We start from the raw sequence: 26622 nt of genomic DNA on the forward strand, positions 1-26622 counted from the left end.
AGTTTCAGTACCTCTCACTTACTAGATGCTCAATATATTTTTGTTAACTAAATGAACCCAAAGTAGGTATTCAATACAGGCTTCCCTTCCCAGTGGATAAACACATCTGACTAGTCAGGTAATTAGAAGGTATTCAATGAAACAACTGCTCTCAGGGTGAGGGAAACGAAAGAATCCCTCTCCAGACATCTTATTTAATGTTGAAAAAAAAAAAACACCAGAGTTAATAGAGCACTGTAAATTGTGATGTTCATGTGGAGAAAAAGACCAAATTAAAATCAGCTCTTGCTTTCCAATTTAAGTTGTCAACAGGCTTTCTCCCTTGAGGTTTCCCCATGACTCCCACAGAACAAGGAAAGAAAGGTATATCACAACTGTCAGCAAAGATTCTCATTACTTTCCTCTCCTTCCTCTCTCCTATCTTGTGATCGCAAGGTTGCTAGAAAATTAAAAATAACTCTTCATCCTTCATGAAGGATGAAGGGTCCAGTTCTGCTCAAATATTCAATGAATATTTAACTGAAGGCTGACTTTATACAAGACATCCTCTTATTTTTCACACTCTCTTCAAGTTTTATGAAGGATCAAACTTTGTATCCTGCAAGTATTTTATTCTCTTGCACAGACTTCCCTTCAAGAGGGCAGCCTGTACTCTATTGCCAAAGGCCCTCTAGCTTTTAAGAAGCAGAATGAAATCAGATAAATAGTTCCTGTCCCAGCCATACAGGTCCAAATCACATCACTCATTTAAGATACCAAAAAGAATTTCGCTCTGAGCTACTTTTCTAATCACATTGAACATGATGCATTGTACTACTTACTCTTTCTTATCCATTCATTCCAGTATATATAAGGTCCTGGTACCTGTTTGCTGGTCATAGAATAGTTTTTCTCCATGAGAAAACAATTGGTCCAGAAAGGAGATCAAATTTTGGATCAAACAGCAAACCAATTCCACTATCTCCAATTTCATTTTAAGAACTGATCTTCTGGAATTTCATAAAAGCATGGCATTACCTTGTTGGCACCCATCTATTAGTTTGCTTAGATACAATGTCAGAAAACACAAAGCAAATGCTGGCATTTCAGAAATGCTGTGTTGGCTGGAAATGAACCATGAAAACGGAAGCAAATGAAAGAGGGTCTTAAAGTCAGTGTGTTCTTGCCAATCAGGAAGATGAAGTTGTCACTGCATAAGATTCCATTTTGTTTACTTATACCAAGTTCTCCAAATTAATAAAGACTTCTATCACCTTTCCACAAAAAAGAGAATCTTTAAAAAAAAGAAAGCCACAAAACAGATTTTCTGGAAATGTTCTCACTCAATGAGATGTGAGCTTCCCGTTGTGTGTAAATCTTCTCTAGTGAATGCTGAGTCTTATGGTTACAAGTGTACTTACAAATCAGACCAGGGGTATTTGGGAACCCAGAAGGTTAGTTGGTAGCTCAAAGTGTCAGCCATAATGAGCAATGAACATGACAAAAGTTAAATTAATGTAATATTCTCAGGCTAAAAATTTAAACTACTACATGTTATATCAATTCTTTCACTCACGTCTCTCCCATTTTGTAGAATATTTCACTGGTAAGCAGATGTAATTCATACTGAAGGAATGCATCAAAAGGTTAAGACTGACTTTCTATTTGAATTCCCATTACAACCAAGCATATTTGCAGATCAAAAAGATGTTCAGCGGCTTCCCTGGTGGCGCAGTGGTTGAGAGTCTGCCTGCCGTGCAGGGGACACGGGTTCGTGCCCCGGTCTGGGAGGATCCCATGTGCCACGGAGCGGCTGGGCCCGTGAGCCATGGCTGCTGAGCCTGTGCGTCCGGAGCCTGTGCCCCGCGGCGGGAGAGGCCACAACAGTGAGAGGCCCGCCTACCGCAAAAAAAAAAAAAGATGTTCAAACTGGTGTCACAGGTCAACATATAATTAAATTCCAACACAGGCTCATAGAGACAAGTTCCTTGGAATTTGTTGTTAGGGAATTGACATGTTGGGTCACTGCTCTGAACTGTCCCCCAAACTATACCCTTTCAGGGATGTTTTGGCTATGAATAATTTGGAATATCCTTTCCTTTAGCCATTGAATGATTAAAAAGGTCCTTAGACTGAAGATAGCTTTATAATTCATTTAAAATTCTTTGACTTTGTTGTGTATCAAAGAAGCTACTGAGCTCCCCAACTGAAGAGACCATAAATTTATTAGTCTGGGACCATGTGCTCTTAACAATTCTAGTTCCACACATAGGACCAGCACCAAAGTCCTTAGGAACTAAGATGAGGTAGAACGAGTATTAATTAACTGATGTCAAAGGGTTGGATTTTCTTTTCCCATAGGATATCAGGTAACAAGATTCATGACCACAGATAGAGCCAAGGAGTTAAACATAAAAGTATGTTACAAAATTACAGGAAATACTGGCTTTCGTATAATTAGATCCTCTCCAAAGGGACTGTATAGCTTGATATTTTCTCACTCCCCTCACTCACTTAGGCTCTAGTTTATTTACAATGAATAACTGCCCATTGTTACCGACTCTGATAAAGGAACATCTGAGGACTGGTATCCGAGGCCAGACTGGATTAAGGCTTGGACTCGTGCCTTGTCTGAAGAATTCCTTGTTTTTGTGAAATTCCACCCAGACATTTTCAATGGCTCTTTTGTATTTAAAAAGGAATTAAAACACTTTGGTAAATAAATATGGCCATATTTGAAGTCAGTAGCAATAATGAAACCATAAAAGCATCTTCAAACAAACTTGATTGTTAACTTTCAAACTTTAAAAATCCTATAACACGTACCAAAGCAGTAAACGTTCTTTTAGTGCTTCTCTGCAAAAGGCCACATCCCAAGAGTAGTATCTTTGACTTTCATTTCATCACCTCACAAGTATCACGTCATAGTTATATTACGTTACCTCTACAACTAAATACCAACTGTGCATAGTACACCTGACTCAGGGCTTCTTGCCACGGTTGAGTGCTCTGAATAAAATCAATCAAAAATACAACTAACATTTGCATTCATTCAGTGTGACTAATACAGGAATTACACTAACAAACTTGTCAGAATTTATACACTCATGTGAACACTGTTTCTTTCAAAAAGTCATCATGAGGAGCTATACTTATTCCAAAATTGGGAGCAGGTGTTTGGGGTGTCGGGAGGGGGGGAAGGAGAGAGGGAAAGAGAGAGAGAAACTGATTGAGAGAGAGGCAGTGGTGGTGAAGGGGGAATCCAAGAAATTGCCTGTCTATGGATGTAATGATTCCTGCCCATAATTTCCACACCTGGACATTAAGATAATTACTATGCTTTCTCTGTTGGGAGCCACAAGTTCTCTAACTTCCCGCCCCCAATCCCTGTGCAAATTCAACTTTGGAAGTAACTGCCTTAGGGATCCTAACATGTTACCAAGACCCACAGTGGGGAATTCCTCCCATTAACCCTCTCAGCTGTTACCAGAGCCCGTCCCTTCTTTGGGAGCTCCTACCACCTACAGGTCTCTGACAGCCTTTCTTGTGGAAGTTCCTTTTCTTGTGTCTGTACACCTAGCCCAATTTAACTCCTCTCTCTCCACCTAAAGATCTGCCCCTCATGATTCAAGATTTAGACTTTATGAGCACTTAGGGTTTAGGTTGCTATTATGATTCAATTGCATTTTGGACCAAGAAAAATTCTGAGTTGCTTGACAATCCAGTAATTTTAACATTTTAATGAGACATTACAATCACCACTTCAAATAACTTATTTTCCAAAGGTCAACTGAAAAACAAGCCTACTGAAAGTGAAGGGTATCTGAATGTGTTGCATTCCCGCAGAGGTGCGGTATGCAAAACAACTGTGCTAACTTCACAATAAATAGAAAAGTAAAATAAGTGCCCTGTCACTGAGTGAGCGCTCTTGTTGGCTGAATGATTCACGTAGAGGCCAAATGGCTATAAATGACACTACTGAACAACTCTTGATTTTCTTTCCCTGCTCTTATCTTTCATTTCCAAACTAGATAACCTTTTTTTTTTTTTTTTTTTTTTTTGTGGTATGCGGGCCTCCCTCTGCTGTGGCCTCTCCCGTTACGGAGCACAGGCTCCGGACGCGCAGACCCAGCGGCCATGGCTCACGGGCCCAGCCGCTCCGCGGCATGTGGGATCTTCCCAGACCGGGGCACGAACTCGGTTCCCCTGCATCGGCAGGCTTACGCGCAACCACTGCACCACCAGGGAAGCCCTAGATAACCTTTTAATGAAAAGAATTTTGAAACAGACCATCCCCTACATTTGGGAGCCATTGTTTATATGACAATGAGAGTTGATGTTTTAACTCTGCTGACACTTTGAATTTAAAAATAAAAACGGTTAAAGTGCATGTACTTATCTCTGCTTCAACAAACAAAACACGGGAATTTAACTGAATCTTGGTGACTCAAGTTCATGATAATCAGTGTGCTAGGGGACACAGGGGACAGAGGTTCTAGTACCAGATTTATCAATTGGTAGCTACTACCTAACAAGGCCTTCGTTTCTCACCTGTAACTTAATTGCCAAGATCCCTTCTAGTTATATTTTTATTAATAGTTATACAGGAATATGATATAGTAAAACTTTAGGAAATTCTAAGGTGGGTAGATCTTAACTTTCCCTTTCAATCTTGGCTGTCTTCTGTGTCTTCCCCAACCAATAAAAGGCTCAAAAACTTGAATTTCTGGATGACATACTTTTGGGCTATAATTAATATTTCTTCTCTCTTCTCCAGGATAATCCTTTTTGTTCTCTTCTGACACCATCCATGGGTTTTCTCCTTGTTGCCCTGTCAACCTTCTAGTAATTGTCACTTTTTGCCATACCTCCACCTTTTCCATTTGTGTCTTTTCGACCAATGAAAACACATTTTCTGATTAAATAAACAGCTTCTGTAACCTTCATTCGACTGTTTTTGTTAATGCTTCTACTCAGACTGTTTGGATAGCTTAACAGTTCAGAGTTCTAACATTTTCTATAATTATATAAGAAATAGTTTTTGAGCATCTACATGTGCCAGCCACCATGACAGCCCTTTATCAACCTGGGAAAGAATTCTTTCAATGTGTTCCATCATTAAAGTGGGGAAGCAGCAGATATGACACCAAAAGCACAGGCAACAAAAACAAAAATACACAAGTGGGACACACTAAGAAGCTTCTACACAGCAAAGGAAACAACAGGATGAAAAAGCAACCTATGGAACAGGAGAAAATATTTGCAAACCATGTATACAAGAAACTCTTATAACTCAATAGTAAAATAAACTAATAACCTGATTAAAAAATGGACTAAGCACTTGAATAGCCATTTCTCTAAAGACGACATACAGATGGCAACAAGTATAGGAAAAAATGCTCAATGCCACTAATCATCAGGGAAATGCAAATAAAAACCACAAAAAGATATCACTTCACACCTGTCAGGTTGCTATTATCAAAAAACAAAAGATGATAAAGTATTGGCAAGGAGCTGGAGAAACTGGAACCTTTGCCCACTGTTGGTGGGAATGTAAAATGGTGCAGCCTCTAAGGAAAGCAAAACTACCATAAGATCCAGAAATCCCATTTCTGGGTATTTAACCAAAAGAATTGAAATCAGAATCTTGAAGAGATATTAGCACTCCCTGTTCACTGCAGCACTATTCACAAGAGTCAAGAAGTGGAACAACCTGTATGTCTGACAGATAAATGGATAAAGTAAATAAATAAACACACACACACATATACATATAGTCTGGAATACTATTCAGCCTTAGAAAAGAAGGAAATTCTGCAATACGCAACAACATGGATGAACCTTCAGGACATTTATGCTAAATGAAATAAGCGAGTCACAGGAAGACAAATACTGCATGAATCTACTTATAAGAAGGAATGGCACTGCTTCCTGAATGTGAATTTCTCTGCTTGCAGGACCAGAAATGATTACAAGTTTCTGTAGCAGTGGATTTGTTGCCACCTTCCAGGCAGCTGCCTGGATCTTGTAACTGATCATGTTCCCCTTATTGAATAACCTACTAAACACCTTTGCACTAAATCGATTTGTGACTCACCTTTAGCAAGTTTACAGGCCTTCATTAAATCTACTTGTATACTCATGCCAATGCTGATTCTATCTTACTTTGTTATAATACCAAATTCTTTTACTTTTGTTCTTCCCAAAATTTTTACTATTGATGTTTAACATTCTTAATTATAATTTTTATAAGCCACCTTAAATCATTTTTGAAAAATTGTTTAAAATTGATTTTAAAAGACTTCAAATTCCATTAAGGCGGGGGGGCGGACAGTAAAATGTAGCGCCTGTGTACACAGGTATGGAGCAAGACTTCTGAGGTTCAAATTTTGAATCCTCTAGTGACGAGCCATGTGAACCTTGGGCAAGTTACTAGACACTGCTGTGTCTGGTTTCTATTGTAAATGGAGACATACAGATATAGAAAACAAACTTATGGTTACCAGGGGGTAAGGTGGGGGAGGGACAAACTGGGATACTGGGATTGACGTATACACACTACTATATACAAAACAGATAACTAATAAGTACCTACTGTAGAGCACAGGGAACTCTACTCCTCAATACTCTGTAATGACCTATATGGGGAAAGAAGCTAAAAAAAGAGTGGAGATACATATATATATTTATACATATATATATTTAACTGATTCACTTTGCTGTACAGCAGAAACTAACACACCATTGTAAATCAACTATACTCCAATAAAAATTTAAAAAAAATAAAATGGAGATAATAGTTCCTCTCTCAAAGGGTTGTTTTGAGTTTTAAATAAAATCAGTAATATACTTAGAATGATGCATTTAGAACAGTGCTTGGCATATAGCAAACGCTCAAATGTTAGCTGTGAGGAATTTTTATGCTGTAGTTTAGCATACATAGCTGGGTTTACAATCTAATGTCAGTCTAAACAAACCAGCATTCCCATCATATCATGTAACAGAATGTTTGGACATGATATTTTACAATGATTACTAGAAGAACTCTTTTGATCTTCCTTACTGTATTTTCTGCTGACAGTATTATCAAAGACAGGCATATTTCCTTAAGGGAAGCTGGATATTAAAATCTGGACTTATAAGATAGGTTCAAGAGTTCTTTGTTTTCCGTTAACATTTAAATATTAAAATTAAAGCAAACACAACTGTGCTCTGCCACTGCCAGAAAGAATTTGAAGCAACAAAATATTAAGCTTCAATAAAACTGAGAATTTTTTTAAAAGAAAGCAAGAGCTAAGGAAAAAGGTGTATATATGAGCGAGATGGGAGAAAAACTGTATCAGAACACGTTGGCTAAAGGAAGTTACTGTAGTTGAAAACAGAACTTCATTTCCTCAGAGGGCAGCCAAAGCAAAGGGAGAAACATGAGAAGTATCCTGACTCTATTTCAATGAAAGGAAGCTGGCCCTTAATCAGGAGGAATACTTTTTGGTTTCTAAGCTAGCATAGGATACACGGGGAACACTGATGATAATAATTAAGAACTTTGACAGTAGTCAAAGAAAAGAAAAAAAGCAGAGACAGTTTTCGGTAAATACCTCGTCTAAGAGGAGTCTCAATCTAATGTCCAAGGCTAAGTTCCACAGTCAGTACACCCTCCTCCACAAACTGTTCTCTACTTCACTAAATGACAATTCGATCCTTCTAGTTAGTTATTCAGGCTAATAACCAAGTTGTCCTTGACTCCTCTTCGTTCTTTCACACCCCATATCTGATCTGCCGCAAATACCATCAACTCTGCCTTCAAAGCATACCCAGATTCTGGTTACTTTTCAAACCAGCTCCACTGCCCCCACGCTTTGACCTAAGTCGCCATCATTTTCCCCCAGGATTACTGCAACAGTCTCCTAACTGGTCTCCCTGCTCCACTTCAGTCTATTTGGATCCTATTAAAATCGAAGTCTGAGCATGTCATTCCCCTGTTCAAAATCCTATGGCCCCCCACTCATTCAGAATAAAAGCCAAAAATCTCAGGAGGCTGAGACCTAGTTCCACCCCCATGCCCCACTTCTTCTGTCTCTTTACCTCTCTGACCTAACCTGCTCCTCCTCTCCCTTCACACCACATGGCCACACTGGCCTCTTGGCTGTTACAGAAATGTTCCAAGCATCAGGACCCTTGCAATTGGTGTTCCCTTTGCCTAAATGCTCTTCTCCTAAGTAGCCACTCCCTTCAGATCTTTACTCAAATACCACCTTTTCCAGCGGGGCTTTCTGTTGCTCCATTTAATACTGCAAACACTCCGCACACCCACACTCATCACACATGACATTCTGTATCTCCCTTTTCTGCTTTATTTGTCCCTCAGCACTGCTCACTATCTATCATACTATGTCTTTTAATTTTCATGTTCATTTCCATCTTCCCCACTAGAATGTAAACCCCATGAAGGCAGGGTTTTGTTTTGTTTTTTCCTGCTACATCACCCAGTGTTAGAACAGGGCTTGCTGCACAGTGGATATTCAAATATCCGTTGTAAGAATGTGTGGGTAAAATTCTGAGGGCATGGCCTTAGAGTATACTTATATAGGAGTAATTCTGAAAGTGGGAGTGGGAGATAGAGTAATACAGTTCAGTTATGTAGTATTTTGGTGAACTGATTTGCTACATGGTTAATGCTTAGAACACAAAAACCAAAGAATGGATCACAGATCTTTCAGCCAGTGGTCTCTAAAGTGGGGTAGCATAAGATGATAGCTTGGGATAAAGGGCCAACATGTTGGAATTATGTATTTTTTTATAAAGTTAAAGAAATAATGGATGGACTTTCACTGGTGCCCTCACTCAGTCTATGTGTCAGAAGGTCACGCATCACACATGGTTCTTGGGGCACTCTTCTGAAGGAAGAGTGGAGTGAGAGTACTCATGTTAGATGTAATTATATATTTACATGATTATTTATTCCTATCCTGTTTCACACATACTAGAAGATTTTTATATCATGAAAGTAAGCAATCACAGCTTCGAGAAGATAATGTGATGAAAGACTCCTCCTTTCTAGATCTCTACCCTCTCTTGCTTCATGACCCTAACATTTCAGATGAAGGGAAATTTAATTCACTGTACAAAGTAAGGAACATTTAGATATTAAGATCCCTTTGATAAAAGAATTGAGCCATAAAGATTGTCTTTCTTGAGAGTGCATATAGGAGACCTAAATACAACTTTTTCTCTTTGGCCAGAATACTGACATTCCCTTAATACAACTGAATTAGTAAAAGTATTCTGTTAGGCATTGGCAAAATGACAGAACTAATAATTAAAATGCTTGAACAGAAAAAGTATGACTAAAGATGTAAATTACTTGAGTTTTCAAAACTTAAATTTGATAGAAAGTGAACCAGATTTTTCTTAGTTGGTAGGAGGAAATTCAGGCACCTTGGGAAGAACATGAACCTTTTATGATCACTGAGGCACTATTAAACGGTCTAGTATGCAACTTGCTACAAGCCATCTCTCCAGCAGGGCTTAACTTAGAAAAAGGCCTCAATTATTCAACCACTAAAGAAGTTCCTCTATTGATAAGTAAGAGATGCTCTCCCAAGAGAACCAGAGATTTAAAGTGTTACATTAAATGCAAACTCATCTATTTCAAGTGAATATTTTTGGAGTGTGGACTAGATTTGTCCACAAGTTTTCACTTCTGGTTTCCCATTTTCAGTTATGCAAAAATGAACCCACAAAGGCAAATTCAAATATCTATTTTGAAAAGTATTTACTCAGTTTGAATAAATTAATTGCAAATAAAAATCAGCTACAATATATAGCCTGAATAGAAATGACTAGAACAAATACAACACAGGACTTGATTTCCTTGCATTAGTCACAAAGCATGTGACAATCTAGAAAACTTCAAAATCAATTATATTTCTTTGAAAAAGGAGTAACAGCAGTTACTGATACATCACAACTAGTCAACTTATAATACAAAGTTTCCTGACATGCATTTCCTGAGTGAACCCAAATGATTTTTTAAAACAAGGAAATTTTGACAAGTTGAAGTAAAGTAAAATAGTTCATGGCTTCTAAGCAACAGGTTTTGTTTTTTAAAAACCAAAAGAAAATTCAGAACAGCACTGTAACAGGATAAATTAAAGCTGTGCTACCACATACAAAATTTTGCTAGAGTCAATTAAGTATAATACAACTTTTCGAACTAAAGGAAAACAAAAGATTAAAAAAATGATTCTGTCTAATCTAAACGTGTACTGATTTCTACAAGTGTCACAAAGGGTTCGATGTAGTGCAACTGTCTATACTTTCCTTGTGGTGTGTTAAAAAAAGGGGGGGTGGGGGGAGGGGAGAAGAAATGTTTTCTTGCTTCTGAAAGCAAAGAACTTACTGGAATTAGAGAATAAACTGACCATGCAAGTATGTCCCTCCATTTGGCTGTCACTGGTGCTCATTTGCCAACCAAGAATTTCCTTGAGTCACACTGTGGCAACTGTCCTTTTAGGATTCAAGCCCACAGTTAAGGCTGGTCTGTTAGATTAAAAAAAAAAAGAGCACTGTTGTCATTCAACCCTTTATATCTCTCTAAATTTCTTACCTGAATAAGTCCAAATACAGGATAGTTAATTAAGCATTTCTTTTTCTAAAAGCAAATCAAGTCACTCTCCTTTCTTGTTATTTATGCTTTTTCTCATGGGAATGATTTTTTTTCTAGAAACAGTGAACAGATGAACCACAGTTTATATCTAAAAAATAAACTTGCCAAATGTTGCTGATACTAAAAACAGATTAGTTATCATGGGAGAAAAATAATCTAGATTAAATTGCATATTCTAAGGAGCATGTGAAATGTTTCTTAGCATTAAGTTTTTGTTATAGTACTACAATTGGGAGAAACATTAAGGAAAAAAAATCTTTCCCGATTATCTTCAATGTGGTTAAAAACAAACACCTCTTACATAATGGTAATTAATATGAATTCTTTTTTACAAAATATTCTAATTTACCAAATTCCATATTTAGATGGGGGTGGGGAGAGAGGCTCTCTTGTCCTTCTTCCTAACTTTGCAAATCCTTGAGCTCTGCTTGCTAAACTACCATTCACACCAAGAGTGTGAGACCATCGTTACCATGCTACTCTACCAAGAACATTCTAAGATATTTTCTATAATAAAGATAAATAGAAAAAAAGTTAATATACATGTTGCTCTATTTTACAATGTTTGCAACAAACTGTAAACTAACATAGTTTGAACCAACAGTACCCTCAGTTATACAAAACAATTTTTCAACACTGAGGATGGGTGATTCAAAACACTAAAATGAAGGCATCAAATTAGACTATGTCTTTTTCTCCTCAAAATATATTTTCAAAACTCAGAATTCAGAAGTCTGGTACTTTTGGAAATTCCTTTGCTTGAGTTTCCCAGATTTTTGCTCAGAAATTGCTACTATTTATTATAAATGTTTAAAAAAATTCTTCATCTTAATGCAAATGACCAGAGCAGAAAAACTGTGATGTGGACAACAGGTTGGAAAACCCAAATCACTTAGCTTATAAATGTATAATGTAGTCCTGGAGGACAATGGTCTGTTAGTCTAGAGGTCCTTGGAAAATAAGTCTGATGTAGCCTTGTTCACCAGCCAACTGATGTGCACAAAAGGGACAGGCTGCATGAAAAGTATGAGTACCATGAGGAAGCGGGATCTGGGACCAGTAGGCAGTTGTCTTTTCTGAACACACATGCCCACACGGGCTAAACGCATGGGTTGGAGGGCCGGCGTCCACATAAAATCCAGCTTCACATCCAAGCCACAGAGGGACATAGGGACCAATAGACCTACACATAGGACATTCACGATCTTTTCCATCACGTTCTTCTTTGTTTCCCCAGTTATGATAGCCATGCACATGGCCGCAGTTCAGATACACCCATGGTTGCTTTTCATCAACAACATCTTTCCTCTTCATACTAGGAAATGCTAGTGTGTTGAACCCTACAGGGCACTGAGGTCGTGCTGCATTGATTTCCTGTCTCAAAGCTTCTAAATGCTTCACGGTAGGAGTGTGGGAAAGGCCTTCTGCAGTACGCCACAGCAATGTTGCACCACAGAGGTCAATTAATGAGCCATCTTGTAACTGATTGGTTTCAATTTCCACCTAGAGGAAACAAGAATCAAAGAAACACATTCACCACCTAAGAGTTTTGGTCTTACGTGCTCCTTACTCAAGAATCAAGATTTCCTCTGGTTGTTTATTTAAGAAACTCGAATGGCAGTCATGAAAAATATGGGTTTGAAAATCAAGGATAAAATATTGAGTAGTAAATTATCTCTTTCCAGCTTTATAGTAAAGACAATTTATGATTAAAACATCTGGCTAATCAGTAAGTTTAATATTTCCAATTTGGTAAATATGTTGGTCAAAGATATACAGATACAAGTAGAAAATACATAGAATGCTGTTTAAATTGGGAAAGCTTAGGTTTTAAAATATATTAACATAATATAAAAGAAGAAAAAATTTTTAGAGTGTTCTAATTGAAACATTAAGATATTATCCTCCTGGTATAGTATTTGGTAGTCAGCACTTGATAGCCATACTTGGTACTCTGTGTCAGCAAAAGATTTAATAGTTTTTGGGAACATGTAATGCACTCAGTCCAACTCACCCTATGAGTTTATTGTTGTTAAGTAAGAAGCTACATCTCAGTACTTACCATTTTCCCTCTCTGCTGAGCTGATCTGGTTTCACGCAGGCTGAATACATTTCCACACACTGATATTTCTCTCCATATTCCAGGCTTGGAGTCTTCTGTGAACCCATTGCGTGGATGCATAACAAGAACGCCATTGGTGGTCAAGCCATCCATCTGTCCATCTGATGTCTTCCATTTGGCAGCCTTCTCCTAGTAGGAAAAATAGTGAGCTTCTGTTTATTTATACTTGGGAAATAGAAGTGGTTATAAAATGTAACATTTAGGAAAAAAGCTTTTTACCCCAAGAAAGATGTTTTTTGATGAGTCAAATCCTGCAGCATAAATCCGTGCTGTAAAGGGGGGATTCCGTTCACATATAATTCTACAGGCAAATCTTGATATGGTGCTTTGCACTGACTGTGTATCAGAATTACTTTGACTTCCAGGAACTGTGTCAGTTACTACAAAGTCAATGGGACTTTCAGTCGACCGACCAATCTAAGGGAAAAACACATATCTATAAACCTATTCAAAGGAACACAATGGAAAATTCACTCAAGAAAGGTACAAACAGTAAGGTGAAATCATTAAGCCTCTGAAATTTCTAATGCTCAAACTTATCATACTTAACTCTGGGGCATCTATACCCTTGAAAACCAATCTGTCACATTTCCTCTGATGTAGTAATCACTTAGAGCATAAAATTAAGTAGGAACTTACAACCCAGAATATATGAAACCTCAGGGAATAAAGAGTTTAGGATGGCTGATATTTCTAGGTGGCTGCAGATTTTAATTTTAACCCCTTTGGACAGAAATATGTCTACCATGTATTACTCTAGTTTCCTTAACAGAATATAATGAACATAAAAGTAAATCTTTTATGATGACTCCAGGACATTACACTATGAATACCATTTATATTAAGCTGAACTGCACTGATGTCTTCAGGTGCTATAAAGGTGTAGAGGAATGCTGATCCTTAGGTTAAAGGCTTACAAAGCCATGCTTTGAGGTCTTATGTATACTTCACAGGATTCTTGTGTCTTTTCTGTCAGGTTGTCAGCTATCATTTCTTGCTGTTGGGCATGTTTGTCTCTAGCAGCATACCCCTCCTCTAACTAGTTACTCTAATTCTGCCATGGGTTGAGAAATCAAATAACCAAACTTCAAAGAATAGTATTTCAAAAGGTTCTTAGTGATGGCCTAAGGGATTCTCCAGGGAGCAGGGAAAAGTGCACCGACTTTGTGGCATTTATCTTATATGCCTAGATGTCCTTTTTGTTTTCTTCCTCGTTCTTGGCCATGTTTCAGAGAGACAAGGTTCTTAGAACAAAGTTCTGCTGGGTGAGGTGTCAGTGAATTAAACATCTTCAAAGGTCTAGCAAGTATAAATTAATTTCATTTTGGAAGATGAATGTTGAAAAGAAAAAAGGAAATCAGTGGAAGAGGTGACAAAAGTCACACTTTTTTTTTTTTTTTTTTTTTTGTGGTACGCGGGCCTCACACTGCTGTGGCCTCTCCCGTTGCGGAGCACAGGCTCCAGGCGCGCAGGCCCAGCGGCCATGGCCCACGGGCCCAGCCGCTCCGCGGCATGTGGGATCCTCCCAGACCGGGGCGCGAACCCGGTTCCCCTGCATCGGCAGGCGGACGCGCAACCACTGCGCCACCAGGGAAGCCCAAAAGTCACACTTTTAAAGTAAACATTTAGAAATCAGTTCATTAATGTATTTGTTATAAAGTAGTATCATAAAAATTAAAGAATACCGTTACTAAGAAAAAATATTGACCCTTTACAAAGATGACGACTCTTAAGTCATTCTTTGCATAGTTGAGCTTTAAGAATTCCTTATATCAGCACACTTTTAGATAAAATTCTTCAGTGTTTTTATCCTGCCACCAAGTACAAAGTCTTTATTTAGTTTGGATAGTGCTGGGGGAAATTTGTTGGTTAAAAAATGTAACATTGGATGTCCCTTTATTTTTAAGAATATGATATCCAAAGAAAATGGTCTCAGACCTTTGGAACTAAAAATATTTCTACTGTTCTAAAAAATTCAGCATTCCATTAAAAGGATGTGGGGGAGAGTGACTTTAAAGAAACACTTCGTTACTGACTACAGCAAAGACACCTCCAGGCCTTTTCATATTCATTTAATTCTTGTAAAATAAAGAAAAACTGAAAAGTCATTGGGACTACAATTATAAGAACAACATTATTAGGTACTTTATGTCCCATTTGTTTCAAAAAAGCCCAAGGCCTTACAAAACCCAATATTAAGGGAGAAGATATCATGAATTTTGCTTATGTCTTTGGGTTTAGCTTTTCTATCATCTATCAATTTATAAAACCATCAGCACTGGATTGGTACAAAGAATGAGAGAAATAAAAACTGTTATTGCCAATAGCTTTGACCAAATATGTGCTGAGAAGCAAGTTTGACTCTACATATATGTTGTGAACAGTTAGAAATTGCCTGTAGTTTCAGTTGCCTAGAGAGGAAGGTGACAAGTAATAGCAAAAAAAAAAATCATAAATGTGTACAAAATATCTCTTGGTTCCTTTTTTTAGATAATAGCTAATAATTATTATAGCTACTAATATTACTAGCTAAGTGTTTACCAGGTACCTGGAACAGTTCTGAGGACTTTATAGGTATTAACACATTTAAGCCTCCTAATAGTCATCTGAGGGAAGTTCTATTATCTGCACTTTATAGGAGGAAACTGAGGCAGAGAGTAACTAAGTAATGTTTACCAGGAATTCTGATTTCAGAGCCCATCTTTTAACCATGCTACATGGACTTCTATATATGGGGTTTAGAGATCAATATATATTTTAATGAAATGCATTAAAATATGACAATCCTTAATCAGACCACAGCAAACGTCACTTACAACAGGTTTTTAACTTTAAAAAAAATGTAGATGTTACAATACCTGAAACATATCAGTGTTGCTGTCATGAGTATATTCAACCACCACTGTCTGGGCCCGAGACAAGGTGTATGATATGCTATGCTGGTCCTTGTTGCTTATTGCCTAAGGAAGGAAAGATCAATAGCAAAAATTAGCAGGTAGGTCAATCAAAATAGATATTCTTTTCATAAAAAAAGAAAGGTCATCTACTTATTATGTGTGTAACATATTTTCCCCCTGAAATTTAGGGTAGAGATTAATAACTCTTGCATAACCTCGGCTGTGACAGTGGTTTCTTAGGTTAAGTGGGATCCGGAAGAATTCAGGCAGACCTCATTTTATTATGCTTCACAGATATTGCGTTTTTTTTTACAAACTGAAGGTTTGTGGCAACTCTGCATTGTCAGATGATGGTTAGCATTTTTTAGCAATAAAGTATTTTTAAATTAAGGTATATGTTATTTTTTTAGACATAATGCTATTATTGCACACTTAGTAGAATACAGCATAGTGTAAACATAACTTTTATATGCACTGGGAAACCAAAAAAATTTGTTGTGATTTGCTTTATTGTGGTGGTCTAGAACTGAACCCCAAATATATCTGAGGTATGCCTGTACACTGAAGCAATTATAGAGTAAGAACATAAGTTCACTGTATAAAAACATTATACAATCTGAGTCTCCATTATAAGTATTTTAAATTAGAAGGTAATCGAAACCAAATCCCAGGTAGAAACTGAAAGCAGTACTCAGTAGTGCTCTGATAAGGAGAAAATACAAAAGTAACTCAAAGAGGTTTAAAGTTAACAAATAAGCAGAGATAATTGGTTTTCCTAGCCATTCTGTGACTCTATAGATGACAAATATTTGCCATATGCTGGGCTAGATACAGAAAAATTCATAGACTGATTAAACATACCAAAGGAAATGGATACAATGCTTATGACTGTACTTCTGACTTATGCCAAACTAAAAACATTGCTAAAAAGAACTTTTCAGTTTTGTTTTCAGGTGTTTTCTATGTATATGAGTTGACAATAATAGCAGAGGGGGAAAAACCTGCACAAAGGAAGTGGAAACAGGTTGCATAAAAGAAAAAACAGAAAGACACAGAAGAATGATTATAGGCAGTAAAGAGGCTAAATGAAAAAACTTTCTTAATTAGAACTTTGGCATTATAAAATTTTACTTGGTTTTAATTTGTAGCTAATCTGTAATAGATAAAGCCTTAAACTCACAGTTTTAAGATAATTAAGATCGTGAAATTTTCAAATATATAAAGAGAATAAACAAACACCTGGGTACTAACTACCCAGCTTTACCATTCTTAGTAATGCCATTTTTGCTTCTGATTTTTTAAAAGAAATTAAACTGCAGATATAATGAAGGCTGCTTACATGTCCTTCCCTACTCCCCCTCTCTCTGTGGAGGTACTGAACCTCAAGAGTGCAGTGCAGGTCACTCCCATGCATATGCTTAACATGTTTTACTACACATTTATGTGTTCATAAACATTACAAAATGGTTTTAAAGGTTTAAAAACCTATAATTATTTTAAGTCAGCATTAAGCAGCTGATTTTTCAATGAAAGAATTGCTCAGTATTTTGGAAGTTAATTCTTAATGGCTAAAGGGATTTAAAAACAAAGGTTTTGGGTACTTTGAGGTTGTAAGCCCTGGTTTTTTTCTGTTGTTGTTTGTTTGTTTTTTAAACTATCAGACCTACTCTTAGATTGAGAATAAGAACTACGTCAAGTTCTCACTGGACTGGAAGGCAGGGTTTAACCACTCATCCCAGATGACTGCCAGACTAAACAATTAGTTTTCTTCATGACCTCATTACCACATCCCTCCAAAATTGAAAAGAGGAAAATGTCAATTTCTGACCCCTAAGATTCTTGTTGCCTAGTAAAGATGAAAAGGAGCCAACAATGAAACATTAGGAGCATGACAGTAAAACTATGAAGAAAAGTACAGAATAGGAAATTATAGAAGTAAGGATCAGAAAGATTTCTGATAGTGGGTCTCAACCAGAGGTAATATTAGCTGTGTAAGGGGCATTTGGAAATACGTAGGTGCATTTTTTAGTTGTTACAATGATTTGAGGGCTTAAATGGCATTTAGTGGCTGGGGGCCAAGAATATTAAATATCCTACATCATGTAGGACAGTCCTGCATAAAGAAGAATTGGCACACCCAAAATGTCAAGAGCACTTCTGTGGGGAAATACTGGAAAGAAGCTCCTCAGATTGGATCAATAAGCTTTTCACTCCACCACCTGCTTATTATTTATCAGCACATCCCTTCTCTGCAAAGGAGCAGAAAGAAACACCTAAAAGAAACTGTCCCTTTTCTACATTCCCTGGTTCTCAAACAGTAAAAAAGGAGACTACTCAAGGCATGAGAACTCTTGTTTAGACATCACACTGGATATAAAACAAAGCCAAAAATCCAACTGACTTCAGGGACCAGAGCTGTGACCTAGAGCAAGGCACTGTATGCCAATTTCTCTCTCATTTATTAAACCTACAAAAATATACCTCAGATGGTGTAATATTAATGTACATTCTGGGGCTGCTGAGCTTAAGATATAGATACTTCCAGAAGTCAAAGAACTCTTTGTAATTTTTATTCACTCACCACAGTATCAAATTCAGTCTGTTATAAAATTGGAAGTAGAAGAATTCACAGGAAATGTAAAGATCTGAAATTCCCCCTTATTGTCTAGGAAAAGCCCAAGGGTCCTGAAATGGTGGCCCAGCTTCTTGAGATCTTGGTTGGGAAATAAAAAGTGGGTGAGAAGCATTAATAGGCCAGGAGATTGAGAAGTTATATTATAGACAAAATTGGGTATTTGCTTTCATAGCTTTGATTCAATTTAATAATTATTCAGGTCTACTGTGTTCAAGGCAGTATGCTAAAAGCAATGAGGATCATAAAACAAAAAATAAATAAAAACAAGAGCATACATAGGATCTTTAGTTAAAAAAATCACCCCATCCAAACATGTTTCTAGTACCTGAATACAAATATTATGAACCACATTCCCTGCCCAGCCCAGGCGGGGTCTCTCTGGTAACAGCAGGACGCCCTTCTTCTCAGGGGAGTTTCACAATTCCAAATACTACATAAAGCCCAGGCCCCCACCCCACCCACACCTTTTTAATAAGAAAAGGAATTATTTCCTTCTAATGTCCACCCACTGATCCCAGTTTGTTATATAAAAAAAAAAAAAAGTCCTATGCTCTTCCAGATGGCAGTTCTTCAGATATCGTATATCCAAAGTGTCTTCTCCCACCCAAACAAAAGGAAACTTCTGGTACAGAATGTGAAGGGAATGCTAGAGAATATAAACAGCAAGTACAAGTCTTTCAATTTCTCCAAGTTAATTTATTTAGTTTTTACTTTTTGGGTTTTTTTTTTTTTTTTTTTTTTTTTACCTTTGCAGCCTGAGGAGTACAAGCAATATGCACAGTGCTGGGCTTCACCCCATTTGCCTTAGGTCTTTTAAACAAAGCAAACCTACTTTTCCGCCTTCCTCTATCGCCGTTTGGGAGAGACCCATTATACCTGATGGAGGAGAAAAAAGTTTAGGGGATCTCATGTAAGAACCACACCAATTCTAAAACAAATGTTTTATATTTTGTCTTAGAGGCTCAATCCCCAATTAATTATGTATTAGCAGATTATAAGTGTCTGGAATTAACTTCTAGCAATTGCTGATCCTCAGACCAGCTGCCCTGAGTGTGAAACAAAACGAGATTCTTTCTGGTGACATTCGAAGTCACAGAGAAGTACCTTTTGGGTTACACACAGCTTTGAATTATCTATATTTTCCTTCCCTCTTTTATTCAAGATAATCAAGAGCTGATTAATGGCATATCTGACTTCTTATGACTCATTCTATTTTTTTTAAAAGGTGAATGTTTGCATGTGCTAATACAACCTTTAAAAGTACAATATAATCTCCTTTAACTATGAACCACTTTATAAATAGCTGAACTTCTGAAATAAGGAATTTTTAGATTTGTTTAAGTCTCAGCTACTTGCTTGTACACACTCACATTCACATTATGTCAGCAAAACCTGCCTGACTGAGTGTAACTAAGTGGCAGTTAAACATACTTTTGTTGTTCAGACCTTATGACCATTTCTCCATGATAGCATATACGTGCCCTAAAGCTAAGCAAGTAAGCAAGGACTGAACTAATGGGAAAAAAGTTCAAAACATTTGGGTGTTTACTATGTACTAGGCACTAGTGGATTCTATTCCACACATCACCTCCCTTAATCCATTCTCATAAAAACTGCGAGACTGGCACCACAAGCCACTGTTACAGGTTAGGAATTACGTTATCCCTCAGAGGAATTAAGTTCCTCAGAGGCTCAGAGGAATTAAGTTATTTCCTGAAGGTCACACAAGTGACACTGGCAAAGCTAGAACTGGAATTCAGGTGTTCGTCATTTTTTTTTTCATTCTTTACTGCACCGTTGCAGCATGAACGGTAGCTTAATAATAATCTCTCCTCATGTACTATCCCCTCACCGCCCGACAAAAATCTTTGGTTTGATGGTTTCTTATTTACAGTTGGTTAATCTGGGGGAAAATGAGGCAAGGAATGGGGACAGTTTTGAGGGTGGAGGAGAATGTACTTGTAAAATGGCCTACATCAGTGTTTGATAAGGAAGGGAAGGGAGTTTACGCAGACTGTCAGATACAGAAATTACACTGAAGCTTTATAAAATGTCACACACTGACTCTACTGGAGAAAACCCCTGCTGTAAGTTCAGAGTGGCGCCCGCAGCTAATGCATGAAGTCTGCTATTCTAGGCTGTGCTGGCCCCAGCCCACCCACTGTGGGCTCTTCACTGCCCCTAACTACTGTCCACCCAGAGCTTGCCTTGTTCCTCTTCTGGACATATGCTCTCTATTCCCACACTGTGTTCCTGCAGCTCGGAGCTCTTTTTTAAAGAGCAACAGCATGAAACTGACAACCTTATGCAGCTTGACTTCTCCTTCTAGAGGGTTGAGAAGAAGCATTATTTGCATTTTAAGATACCAAGTGCCAGGTACAGAGACAACTACTACTGATAAGATTAACTGAGAAACTGCTGGGCTAAAAGAGCCAGTTTAAACCATATACTAAATTTTAAATTCTAAGTCTTCAAATGACTCAAATTTCCTGAAGAATTTAACTTTGAATAGTTTTTGGTGGTTAAAAGCTGTTTGTCATTAATACATCAAAATCTATGTGATTTGAAATTGTAATATTGTAGTTACTATATTGTTTATAATCTTTTAAATTGTTTTTGGGAAAAAACCTCTTTTTTTTTTTTTTTTTTTTTTTAATCTCAAAGGGCCTTAGATGATCTTGTCTGTCATTTTACAGAAGAGGAAACTAAAGCCCAGAATGGTTAACTGACTTGCCTAAGGCCATACAGCTAGCAGTGTTGGAATAAGCACTGGAATCCAGGATTCCTGGCTTCCAGTCAAGCTCAGTAATGCCATATTATCTCCCCAGTTTTTCTTACTTTCTTATCTGAAACAATGGACACGTCCTCACTTAAAGAAGAATTTGCACCAACCTGATTCTAAAACATGTTGTAATGTCCAGAGCTGCTTTTTAGGCAGGAGAGAAACAGTAGAGGGAAAGTAAATTTCACAATTTCTAGTTTCTGAGATCTCTAGTAAACACACTAACACTGTGTCTCCATTTTGACAGCTGTGACAAGTTTAGATTGAATAAACTGAAATAATGGAATCATCTATTCCTCAATCACAGATTGTATCTGTGTGAGTTGAATGGACGAGATTACTTTTGAAGTAAACAAGTAGCAAGGTCCTGGCTGCAGAATCATCATATCCTCATGTCTATACAGCTCTTTTCTTCAAGTACAGGACCATAAGCACAAAGCAGCAACTGCCTCAGAGGGGAAAGGAATAAATAAATACTAAACTACATGAAATCACCTAAGCAGAGAGGGGATTTTTGGTAAAGTCAGCTGAGGCAAGTTTTCTAAAAGAAGGGACAGGAAAGACAAATGGACTGGCTATGTGACTTCAGACAAATACCTCTTTTACTTCATCTTTAAGGTTTGTCCTTTCTAGGGGTGAGGGTGAGGCAGAGTTTATGTAGCATTTGAGTACTTATAAAAGATGATATTAAAATGAGAATTAAGAGTTTCTTGATTTGGTAATATTATCCTGTAGCTTTAAATACTCTTTGGAAATAGTAGGATATAAATTCTAAAAAAGGTACTTTTAACCTAGATGTTCAAGTTACCATATATCATTCAATTATATGCTCATCAGATGGAGAAACCTTACCCTAAGACAATGAGTTCACCGTATTTTACTGGTGCTTTGGATGGATGATTTTCTTGATCAGGAGAAAACATGAGCTTGGCTGTTTTTCTCAAATCTCTGTTCACTGGTCAGGAGCCTTGGGACACCTTTTGCATTATTTCCTAGAGGGGAAAAGTTTTCATTAATAATTTGAACAATGAATTTCAGTTTAAATAAAGATGTTCTTTTCTAGCAGTCTTTGTGAGCACAATATTATGCATATAATATATAAAGTAGGTGACATTTTCCCCAATAATGGTTATATATTTGATATAACCGTTTAAATACATTAAAAATGTAAATTTAGCAACTTCTGGTTCCAGGAAGATGAAGTAGACATTATTTTCCCTACTATTTCTGTTAATTATAACTAAAAACCCTGGACATTATATACAATACATAAGAAGACGCCGAAAAGTAGAGAGAAGGCAGAATAGTTAGGGGCCTCCAGGTCCAAGGAATGACTCAGTGGCAAGTTCTTTGGGTTTTCTTTTTGCCTAATATAATCCCAGACTTGGAGCTGAAGAATCTAGCAACCTGGAAATGCCAACTGGCAGACAGAAAAACAAACAAACACCTGACAAATGCCTGGCCTCTCTAATCAAAGGAACAAGAAAACGGCAGCCTTAGCAAGACAGAAAACTTTTGACAATAACTGCTCTGCTGCAGCCAACACCACAGAAAACACTGTGACCCTACCACCTCCTTCACCAGCAAGGCCTGAGTGGGGAGCCCAGACTTCTACTTCATGAGGCCATAATGAGGCAGCCTGACCTCCCCTGGCCCTGCCCCTGCCACAGGTAGTGTCAGAGCAGGCCAAGTAGAAAGCCAGCACTTCCAGCCTGTTGGCTAGTAACATGCCCCCTCCTCTGCCCTAGTGGTATCAGTGGAAACCACAGGGAGCCTGGACTTCCATCCTGGACTCGGCAGGATCTCCTTCCCTCAGGTATCAATGGAGGCTGAGGAGGGAACCTCGACTTCCATGTCCACCTGGCAGTAACAAAGAGGCTCCCCCTCTTCCCCTGACAGAGCAATGTGAGGAAAAGCCAGTGAAAACAGAAGGTCTGGATAATATCCAGTGTCAGAACTTAATACAAAAATGTCCAGGTTTCAAAAAAACCTCACTTATTATATCAAGAACTAGATAGAATTAAAACAATGCAGAAAGATAATCAACAGGTGCCAAAACGTAGATGACACAGATGTGAGAATTATCTAACGAAGATTTTAAATCAGTCATGATAAAAAAGCTTCAGTAATCAATTACAAACAAGTTTGGGATAGACAAACAAACAAACAAACAAAAATAGAAAGTCTCTGCAAAGAAAACAGAAAATATATAAAGCTCACTGGATGGGCTCAACCCAGAATGGAAGGAATGTAATAAGGATCAGTGAACTGGAAGACAGAAAGTACACAGTGTGAACAACAGAGAGAAAAATAGACTGGAAAACAAAAAAAACCAAAAAACAGAGCCTCATGGACCTGTGGGGCTGCAGCAAAAGATCTAATATTTGAATCACCAGAGTCCAGAATGAAAGGAGAAAGAGTGGAGCTGAAAAAGTACTAAAAGAAATAATGACTGAAACTCACCAAATTTGAAAAGAGAAACAAAACCACAGATTCAGGAAGCTGAACAAACCCCACACAGGACAGAACTAAAGAAATCTATGCCAAGACACAACATAATTAAACTTTTAAAAACTAAAGGCAAAGAAATTTTCTTAAAAGCAGTCAGAGAAAAACTACACCTTACCTTTGGGGGAAAAACAATTAGAATGACAATTAATTTTTCACCAGAAACTACAGAAGCCAGAAGAAAGTGGCCCTTTTCAAGTGCTGAAGGGAAATAACTATCAACCAGATTCCTACACCCAACAAAAATGGAGGGGAAATCAAGACATTCTCAGATGAGAGGAAATTAAGAGAATTTGTCACCAGCAGATCTACTCTAATAGAATGGCTAGAAGGAATTCTCTAGACAGAAGATAAATAAGAAAAATAACTTGGAACATCAGAAAAGAAGAAAGAACATGGTAGTAAAAATATGGGTAAATAAGCTTTCCTTTTCTTGAATTTTCTGCATTAGGTCTGAAGGTCAAAGCAAAAATTTTAACACTGTCCTATGTGTTCAAAATGTATGTATAGGAAATATTTAAGGCAATTATTTAAGGTAATACATATATTGTACTCCTGGGCATTTCTCACAAAGAAATCAAGACTTATGTTCACACAAAACTTGTACATAAATGTTTATAGCAGCTTTGTTTGTAATAGCCAAAAATTGGAATCAACCCAGATGTTCTTTACTGAGTGGATGATTAAACTGTAGTACACCCATACTATGGAATAGTACTCAGCAAGAAAAAGGAACAAACTATTGGTACATGAAACGACATGGACAACTCTCTAGAGAATTATGCTGAGTATAAACATCTAAGCTCAAAAGGTTACATATGATTCCATTTATATAACATTCTTGAAATGACAAAATTATGGAAACAGAAAACAGGTAAGTGGTTGCCACAGGTTAAGGAGGGGGTGGGAGTAGGAGGGAAGTGGGCGTGGCTACAAAAAGGCAACAGGAAAGAACCACAGTGGTGATGGAAATGTCCTGTATCCTTATCAATGTCAATATTCTGGCTGTGATATGGTACTATATAGTTTTGCAACTATTACCATTGGGGGGAACTGTGTAAAGGGTACAAGGATCTCTCTCTCTGTATTATTTCTTACAACTGCATGTGAATCTACAATTACCTCAAAATAAAAAGTTTAATTAAAAATATAAATTTGACACATGTATGAAAAACAAAAGACTAGCACTTCTGATAAGCTAGAAAAATCACTACAATAAATAATCCCCACAATACTACGATGTCTATTTTATCAGAAGTTTAATGGGACCAGGTACTTCCTATATCTATTCTCTCCCTGGTCTTCCTGATAGCCCTGTTATGAAGGTTTCACAAGAAAACTCTTCTAGCTAACCCATGAAAGTCTCTTTGTTTTATCCTTCCACTAATTTGTTTCATAGGCAACTCATGAATGAAAAATGCCTACTTGCCTTTTTCTACATTACAGTGAAATATGCTTGTACAGCAACACTTCTGGAGAGAAGGCAACACAGAATATTTGTAGCCCAATGAATAAGAACAAGTAAAAAAAAAAAAAACAAGGCTTAGCTTTTTTGATGCCCTTTTTATTCCCTTGTAACTGACATACACATTTAGACCAGCAATCCAGACAAACACACTAATTTTGTTGGTAAATTTTAAAATTGCTTACTAAATTAAAGAAATGAAACATTTGTAAAGAACTATTTTAAGAAAAACATTTCCTTCAAATATGCTATAAAATCTTCTCATCTCCCCAGATGAAATTGCTTTTGATGACCAGATTTTAATATATTAAATTGTTCGAAGTTTACAGAAATCGATATATAGGTATAGCACCATAATTATGAGACATTAGGTTTGTGCAGAAATGTTCACTTAAGTAAAATAAACTATACTGATCAAATACCCCATTTAGAAAAACAAACTGATGTGAAGCTAACTAAATCCTTCAATGTACAAATGTAAAAGTTTTAAGGAAAATTAACTGAAGAACAATTTAGGGCTTCCCTGGTGGCACAGTGGTTGAAAGTCCGCCTGCCGATGCAGGAGACATGGGTTCGTGCCCCGGTCCGGGAAGATCCCACATGCCGCGGAGCGGCTAGGCCCGTGAGCCATGGCTGCTGAGCCTGCGCATCCGGAGCCTGTGCTCCGCAACGGGAGAGGCCACAACAGTGAGAGGCCCGCGCACCGCAAAAAAAAAAAAAAAAAAAAAAAAAAAAGCTAAGCAGAAGCTTAACTAGAGGTATTTTTTTTTTTTTAACTAGAAGTTTTAAATGTGGTCTTCTTAGACAATTAAGGTATTGCTGTCAAACATGAAAACACTGCTTTGACACACTTCTGACCAAGAACAGCAAGAATTAAAATTTTAATAACAAGAATTAATTAAATTGAAAATTTAAATTAAGTTTTAATAACACTGCTTTGTCTTGATTCAGATTCTTTTTTAGAGTTACTTTCTATTTTTAGGAAGTGGGGGTTTTCATTTATAGTAGCAAAACATTTCCTTAAAAAGAACTTATTTAAAGAAGTCAATTTCAATAGTATTAATAGGATGAGTAAGTACACATATATGGCAAAAATCTGAAAATGATACATGAATGTCCATATTTGGCTGATATTAGTTTAAAGCATGGCTAGCAAGTATTAGCCTATGTTCCAGTTCTAGCTCTCTCTTTGAACAAAGTAATCTGTTACCTCAACTCTAACGATGAAGGGACTAAAGTAAAATGAAGATAATTTTGGAGGTGGAAATATATGAGACCATCTGGTCCTAACATAAGAATTTACAAGTAATGTGCACATGGCACTATAGATTTAGTCCTATCGCCTCTATAGCAAAAGGAACAAATTTTAGCTTTGACAAGGAATTAGTAGAGTAGGGCTGGCGTACACTCACCATTCTATACTTTCTAGAACCACTGGCCAAATGAGCCAAGAAAAATAACATATTCCCAATTATTCTTACTCTGGTTAGGTCCCTTAGAAGGTCTGATTTGGTATATTTTATCAGTGATAGCAAAATTTCAATCACAGGAACACAAACTTGGCT

The 26622-nt window shown here is 37.3% G+C and overlaps 1 protein-coding gene across 2 annotated transcripts in view; it reads right to left on the reverse strand.

The window, feature by feature from the left end:
* Positions 1–9739: 9739 nt before the first annotated feature.
* PELI1 (pellino E3 ubiquitin protein ligase 1) overlaps positions 9740–26622 on the reverse strand; it is a 49323-nt gene continuing 32440 nt past the window's right edge. For both annotated transcript variants that reach the window (XM_024133537.2, XM_055089206.1), the window contains exons 2-7: positions 21937–22076; positions 19049–19178; positions 15629–15730; positions 12990–13187; positions 12711–12899; positions 9740–12151 (exon numbers count right to left, since the gene is read on the reverse strand). In XM_024133537.2, coding sequence (XP_023989305.1) covers positions 11585–12151; positions 12711–12899; positions 12990–13187; positions 15629–15730; positions 19049–19178; positions 21937–22007 — 1257 coding nt within the window. In that variant the 5' untranslated portion in view covers positions 22008–22076 and the 3' untranslated portion in view covers positions 9740–11584. The remainder of the gene's footprint in view (positions 12152–12710; positions 12900–12989; positions 13188–15628; positions 15731–19048; positions 19179–21936; positions 22077–26622) is intronic.

The sequence above is a fragment of the Physeter macrocephalus genome, chromosome 12 (genome assembly GCF_002837175.3).
Source record: "Physeter macrocephalus isolate SW-GA chromosome 12, ASM283717v5, whole genome shotgun sequence".
Taxonomy (NCBI): Eukaryota; Metazoa; Chordata; class Mammalia; order Artiodactyla; family Physeteridae; genus Physeter; species Physeter macrocephalus.